This window comes from Aristolochia californica, unplaced genomic scaffold, assembly GCF_029961685.1.
Source record: "Aristolochia californica isolate CCGP_79_NKW_82.1479 unplaced genomic scaffold, dmAriCali1.0.hap1 SCAF_3, whole genome shotgun sequence".
In the NCBI taxonomy this organism is placed as follows: domain Eukaryota; kingdom Viridiplantae; phylum Streptophyta; class Magnoliopsida; order Piperales; family Aristolochiaceae; genus Aristolochia; species Aristolochia californica.
Window position 1 is genome coordinate 394,729 of NW_027181992.1, and position 7,176 is coordinate 401,904.

Below are 7,176 nucleotides of genomic sequence, written 5' to 3' on the forward strand. Positions count from 1 at the left end.
CATTAAGGAGAAGAGACTCTTTCTTTTCAAGGAGCTAAATTCTCGTCCTGCTGAGATAGAAAGTGGAGGAAAAAGAGAGAAGGTGGGATAGTTTGCTCCAGATTGGCACTGCGATTTCAAGGTAACTGCTTTTTCTCCAACTTAAGTATGGTACTAAATTTCTTTCTCTTGGCACAGGAAATGTATCAGCATCATCACGGGAAGCACAGCTTCCCTTCCTCCAGGACTTCTATTACTCTTCCAGAGAGGCATTTATTTCTGCAAGGAGCAAATGTTCAGGGAGATGCAGGATTGGTTCTTTCAACCGATGCTAAGCCTAGACTCAAATGGACAGCAGAGCTCCATGAACGTTTCATAGAAGCAGTGAATCAGCTGGGTGGAGCAGATAGTGAGTCTATTATACCAAACTGCAGTCTCTGGTTCATGGACTTGGTTTGCTAAACAAATTAAAGCTAATTACTCTTTCATGTTGCAGAAGCGACCCCAAAAACGGTAATGAGGCTAATGGGAATTTCAGGACTTACCTTATACCACCTAAAAAGCCATCTTCAGGTACAAATAGTGTTTCTTCCCTGTCGTAAGATGTTAACTATTTGAAGCCGGACTAAGTTAAGCTAATTTGCTGTCAGAAGTACAGACTTAGCAAAAATCTACATGGCCAAGCGAACAATGGGAACACCAAGCATGGTGAGATGATACTTCTGAAATCCCAGAAAACCTTTGTGTAACTCTCAAAGTGATGTAACCACATAGATATATGTTTATCACAGGTTGTATGACAGCAGCAGATAGAATGTCGGAGGTAAATGGAGCAATTACAAGCAATACAACTCTTGGACCCCAGACGAGCAAGTAAGAGACATTAAATAATTTAGCCATGTAATCATTTCAAAAAAAAAAAAAAAAAAAATTTAGCCATGTATGTCAACTAGTTTTTCTATTTTTTTGTTACTAAATGTAGCTCATCATTTTCAGAAGCTTGCAGATAAGTGAAGCATTACAAATGCAAATTGAGGTGCAGAGAAGGCTCCATGAACAGCTTGAGGTAAGCCTGAACCTTCAGAGAGACAGTTAGGAGGAAAGATCTTATTTTAACGTTAAGAGATAAACAATGTATGTGAATTTGAAGTACAAACCATGTGGTCATTCAGAAATTGAGTAACAGCATCACCATCTTTGATATTGGCCAGAGAGCCAAGTAATGGAAATGTGAGGCAGTGACTTGGTACCTTTGTCTGCATGTCATCCACAAGTATAGAAATTGTTTTACAAGACTTCTTGAAGTAACCACGATATTTTCATTACCAGGAAGATATTATAATCAGTGGTGGAGATAACTGTTCCTCCGAGCATTACTTGACTAATGAAATTTCTCAACAACAAGATTCTAAGTCTGCAAATTTTTTGAATGCTATAGGTGCAGAGACACTTGCAACTCCGAATAGAAGCCCAAGGGAAGTACCTGCAGTCTGTGCTGGAGAAAGCCCAAGAAACACTTGGAAGACAAAATCTGGGTTCAGCTGGAATAGAAGCTGCCAAAGTACAACTCTCAGAGCTGGTGTGCAAGGTATCTACTGAATGCCTAAACTCTACTCTTTCAGGTTTGAAAGAGATGCCAGGTTTGTGCATTCAACAAACACAAGCAACCCAAATTGCAGATTGTTCAATAGATAGTTGTTTGACTTCATCTGACGCTTCCCAGAAGGACCAGGAAATACAAAATATAGATATCAATTTGAGAAATTTCAACAGTAATGTTCCTACCTACCCAAAAGAGCTTAAAGAGGACTTCAGGATTGAAAGGAAGGAGGCAGGCTGGTGTCCTGAACCGAATGACAGTAAGATGTTTTCTTCTGGGAGGATAATGTTTCCTATGAAAAGAACATCTAGCAACTTATCCATGGGAATTTCTGAGGCAAGAGAGAAAAAGGGAGCAGGCAATGACACATTTCCAGAACAAATGAACAACAAAAGATCGTCACTGCACTTAGAGAATGGGAAGCAATCAAAAACTTTAGGAGTGCCTTACCTGACAGGACAACTGGATCTGAATACTCGTGATGAAAATGATGTTGCTTCTAGTTGTAAACAATTTGATTTGAACGGTTTCAGCTGGAACTGAGCAAGTCTAAATTGGTTTGCAAGTGGATGCATCCATCCTTGAGGGGAAATCTTGTTTCTGTTTCTCAGAAAATCAACTCCTAGAGCTCTGAAACATTGAGGAATAATGTATATATAGTAAATCCAAAGCTCGGAGTTCTGCAAAATTGATCATTCCCACTTCATGAACATGATGTAAAGAGTGAGAGCTTAACCTTGGACATTGCTTTTATCAATGAATAAGAGACAAACATGCAATGCTCTTTAGTGCAAAAAGCTAATCTCTGAATAATTATTTCCAGAGTTCTTCGTATTAAGAAATTCAAGCCTTAATCTGAGAAGCAACTTCAATAAATGTATGCCAAAAGAAATAGCAAAATGCAGCGATCTTTTTTATCATTTCAGTCAAAGGGATTTACTATCTTCTCTCAATTAACAGGACTTATAAACAACTCCGTCAATACTCTTACAAAAAAGAAAAATGCTGTTAATGCAGTCTATCCATGTCTCCTATGGGATTTTTAATACAAAAAAAAAAGTCTTTTTTTTTTTCTGTAAAGTGATGTCTTCATATTGGCAAGCTTGCAAATGACAAATTGATTCTTCACATTCAAGTCATTCATTGGAAAAAAAGTGACAGCACACACGGAGGCCAGTATAGAAAAATAATAGGTGATTTGAACCTTTAATTCGATAGCCACTCGAGCGAGTTGTGACTTTGTGGTCTTGGATTTTGGATAAAAAATGACTGTACAACAGAGGCCAGCAAAGAAAATAATAGGTGGTTCGAACCTTTGATTCAATAGCCAAACGAGCGAGTTGTGACTTAAGTGGTAATGGATTTAAGTGTCACAGGGGTCATGGACACATTGCTTGTGTGTATCGACCAACATTAAAGAGAAAAATGGGGGTAAAAAACAGCTGTACTGTAAATTTGAAGTCTGCCAAACTAACTCTATTTGAACCAACTCCTATCAACATGCCTGAGATATGTTTCTATCAGTTGAATATACTCAGATAACATATGTTTGTTTTTTCAGCTGATATCTTTACCATTTGCAGAAAGAAGATTTTTCATTGTAAATTGAAGTAGCTTTTTTCCTGCATCTATTTGGTCAAATTCATAGGTTTCCTAAAGAAAACATAACTGTTTTTGACAAGGAAAGAAGACATAATATTCATCCCAACAATCTCATGAACCATCAACTTCAGAACAACATTCTGGTGGGGTTTGTCAGTTTTATGTTGCAATTGCCAACTATGGGACCAGTATCTCATAAATTGAACAAAAGATTAAGAATTCTGCACCATTGTGATGAAAATAAAACTTAAAATTAATTGAAGTTAATCTTATTGCATCTCCAACTTTCAAGATCTTCAACTGATGTCCATATCAGAAGGGAGATAAACTCAACGACAAACATTCAAGTTGCGTATATAGCTTCCTTCTCCAATCATGCACACTGTATAACAAGAGTCATCCATCTTTTTCTTACACAAACAAGAGCCCTCCATCTGATCACAGATTAGCAAAGCCAGGATTATAAGGAAAGTGTCATGCTAGGAACTTTGTCATTGATGCATGCTTTTTCTCTTTTATTGTGCATATTATCTTTTTACTTCAAGCACCAGAATATCAGCCATTTACATTGATGAGAACTTAGCTTTATTATCATTGATAAGATAATAATAATAATAATATCATTTAATATTATTATTATTATTATCCTTATATTAGCCATTGATTAGCAATAATAATTTCTTTCACCCTTTCTTTTGGCATCTCCTACTCTGAACTTCAGTAAGAAATTGTCCATTACTGATGCAAGCAAATTCAAATCAGTCCACCTTGTACAATACTATATTACCCCTGCTACTAAAATTGAGAGAAAGCTTTGAATAACACTGAAAATATTTCATTCAACTTGTCAATAGAAGAAAACTAAGATCCATGTTGAAACTAAAAATTCATAAAAAGAAATATCCAGCATTATATGTTGCCCTATCAAAATAGTAGTCAGACAGAAGGCAGTGCACAAGCGTAACAGTAGCTTTCATCTCAGGTCTGCCATGAAATCGCTTCCACATGCATGTCAGTTAGATAAAAACAGTATTTTTCACGCCTTCAAGAAAAACTACTTTCAGGTATTCATGCAGAATCAGTATCTTCCTTGTCAAGTGATGTTTATTAAGTAAGAAAAAACATTTATGCAAATATGTGTGCAATCAAGAGGCAGGAGCTAAACAGACATGTATCTGAAAATAGACTCTATGGCACATGCAAATTGGGCCAACTCATTCCTTAGAATTACTTGATGCTAGATGACTTACAGCAAGAAATAAGTTTCCCAAGAATGGTATAGATGTAACACATGACGATTGATACAATGGTTGACTACAGTGTTATCCCAAAGAACCACTTTAATTAGACATTTCTACAATTTGCTTTGTCATAATTCAGCCTTGAAATAATCAGGAAACTGAAAGAAAAATTAATTATAATTTAAAAAGGATAATAAAAATAAGAGATTGCCAACTCCATCCATGCATCAGTAACTAATCATAAATGGAATAATATGGTAAATCAGAGTATGCTCCTTGTATTTCACAAATAAGTGACAATTATATCATTGATTCCCGGTACACGTGACAACCAACAAAACATGTTGGATGCCACTTATTCTGAAGATAGGAGAGTTAATAACAGAGATTAGTGAACCATCTGGGTACTTTATTATCTCATGGTTTTATTACTATAAAACAACTAGGACCAACATAACTGCCCCTCACTACTTCTTGATTCTACGAAGCTTCTTAGGGCCCCAAACCTCCATTCTACCTGCTGGACAGCCACAAGGTGCTCGAAAGATAAGAACAGTCCGCCCATTCAGTGGTGCCATCCTTTTCAACTCAGCTTCTAGCTCTTTGTGATCCTGTCCTAACTCCAGTGGGCATACCCCATATGCCTCCTTAGGAATAGGTGGCATATATCTCAAGCATTCTTCCGATTCAAGCTGGATGTCAAATTCTACTGGTTTTCGAAGACCCTTACAGTAAGGGTTCCCACATTTCCGAGCTTGATGACTGATGATCTCCCACATGGCAATTACAGTAACAAACATAGCAACCAACCCCACTGCATAAGCCACAGGAGCTTGATATATAAGATCACCTAGGAGAAAAACAAGAGCTGGAAAAAACTCTGACGCCCCATGGAAAATAAATTTGAAGTATGGAACAGTCAAAACTCCCAGCGCACCGACTACCAGAAGTAAAATGATGACATCTATGACTGCAAAAGATGAGTGTTCACAGAATGGATGAGATAATGGATTCAAGGAACAGTTCTGCTTCTTGTTACGAGAGCTATGGTTTTGATTGTTTCGGTGATCTGACATGGCTAAGGAATTCCTATGCTGCTCAAATGCTCTGCAGAACTCGATCAAGCTACGGCAGTCAACCATTGGTAAATTCATGAGGCCACACCTTATTGGAGAAAACAATGATTCACAGATTCTAAAGTCCAGATCGAGCTGACAGAAAGTACCAGCAACAGCAAATCGAATTAAAAGCACCAGATCGATCTGTACCACTTGAGATTCACACAATTCCAAGGCGGTGTAACTGTACTATGACAAAAGAATGAATCTCAGTATGTCGATCTTATATAGCCTGATTCTCTCATGTTTGAGCGATCTTCCAGTTATCAGAAACACTGGTGAAAAAGGTAATAAGGTGAATACGATCCACAAAAACTGCTCGATCCAATCGAACCTGCTGTTTGGTACACCAAAATCCAATTTTTTTTTAACTTAAATCCTCCAAGAGCCTCGTAAGGTGTGCTAGAGATATTTTGTCGCCGTAACCAATGAGGTAATGAACAATCCAGAACCACGCCAATTGCTTCGCGGAAACGTTCTTTGGACCGGCTTCAGAAAAGGCAAATTATTAAACGGGTGAAATAACAGTGTTTCGTAAACTGCAGGGCAACTCAAAGTCCAAATAAAGCAGCCGCAAACCAAAACAAAAAGGTTTGATGAAGAAGGCTAACGGAAACAATATTTCCACGTATGAACGTAGATCGGACCTGAAAAACTTGATCTGAATCAGACTCTGACGCTTAATCGGCTCAAAACCTCGAGCATCCGAACTAACACTAGAATCATCTGAACAAGCAGATATGGAATAGAGAAGATTGGACGATAATTCATAGCGACAACCGATATTTCAAAGAAACCAGCCACCAGCTACTCGAAAGATGAAATTCGATCTAGGATCACATCCAAAAAATATAGCCGATCGAACCTTGATTTATCCAAACTTCAAATTGGTAGATCATGCCCTGTGCAGAAACTCGACGGTAGAGAATAAGAAACTATAGAAAGGAGACGCAGTGAAGTACTTGATGGCAGATCTGAATCGATTCTGCAGTCGCCGATCTAATCAGATGAGAAGAAATTGACTTCCGAATAGAACAGAGTAGAAGACAGATGTCGCTCTGAATTCTCAGTGCCGACCAGACCAGAGTGAAGGATCACGTTAAAAGGATTTGGCGATATGCAGAGCGACACTGAAATGGAAGAGAAGGCGACTTAGGAGAAGACGGTTTTAATTTATAGTTTTATACCCTCCCTCGAGTCAATTCCTCGGCCTTCGCCATTTGCTCGTTTCTGACTGTCACTTGGCCGGCCCACCAAACGACGATTCACTTACAACTTTAAATGACTAATACACCCCCAAGCATTACAAAATATTGTAGGACAGTTCATTTGCTCTCCTAACAAATTTGCGTTTGGGGGAATGCCGTATTTCCAGTCCTTGCCATTTTCATTAATGACTTATTTAGAGGACATTTTTCCAATTAAAATGAATTTTTTGTCCTTGCTAATTGCCATTTTCATTAATGACTTATTTAGAGGACATTTTTCCAATTAAAATGATTTTTTTGTCCTTGCTAATTGCCATTTTCATTATTGACTTATTTTAAGAAAGTTTTGAAATTTAATGCGGGTCAATGGTTTTACCAAAACAAGATGTAGGCTAACGTGCTCCTATTGGTATATTTTGGGCTGTCAC

The 7,176-nt window shown here is 37.8% G+C and overlaps 2 protein-coding genes across 2 annotated transcripts; one reads left to right on the forward strand and one right to left on the reverse strand.

The window, feature by feature from the left end:
* The first annotated feature begins 9 nt into the window (after nucleotides 1-9).
* On the forward strand, nucleotides 10-2,295 carry LOC137960035 (myb-related protein 2-like). Its single transcript, XM_068807490.1, has 7 exons — nucleotides 10-82; nucleotides 178-388; nucleotides 476-552; nucleotides 630-687; nucleotides 771-852; nucleotides 976-1,045; nucleotides 1,418-2,295. Exons 2-7 carry the CDS (start codon nucleotides 181-183, stop codon nucleotides 2,120-2,122), a joined length of 1,200 nt encoding a protein of 399 aa, XP_068663591.1. The 5' UTR covers nucleotides 10-82; nucleotides 178-180; the 3' UTR covers nucleotides 2,123-2,295.
* A 2,350-nt stretch (nucleotides 2,296-4,645) lies between these two features.
* On the reverse strand, nucleotides 4,646-6,665 carry LOC137960105 (uncharacterized protein At5g19025-like). The gene has a single exon (XM_068807592.1). The coding sequence runs from the start codon at nucleotides 5,574-5,576 to the stop codon at nucleotides 4,890-4,892; it is 687 nt and encodes a 228-aa protein (XP_068663693.1). The 5' UTR covers nucleotides 5,577-6,665; the 3' UTR covers nucleotides 4,646-4,889.
* Between the last annotated feature and the right edge of the window lie 511 nt (nucleotides 6,666-7,176).

Coding starts and splice junctions, on each gene's coding strand:
- LOC137960105 (XM_068807592.1), bottom strand. CDS start 5,576: ATGAATTTACCAATGGTTGACTGCCGTAGCTTGATCGAGTTCTGCAGA.
- LOC137960035 (XM_068807490.1), top strand. CDS start 181: ATGTATCAGCATCATCACGGGAAGCACAGCTTCCCTTCCTCCAGGACT. Junction 389..475: donor TCAGCTGGGTGGAGCAGATA/GTGAGTCTATTA, acceptor TTCATGTTGCAG/AAGCGACCCCAAAAACGGTA. Junction 1,046..1,417: donor GGCTCCATGAACAGCTTGAG/GTAAGCCTGAAC, acceptor TGAATGCTATAG/GTGCAGAGACACTTGCAACT.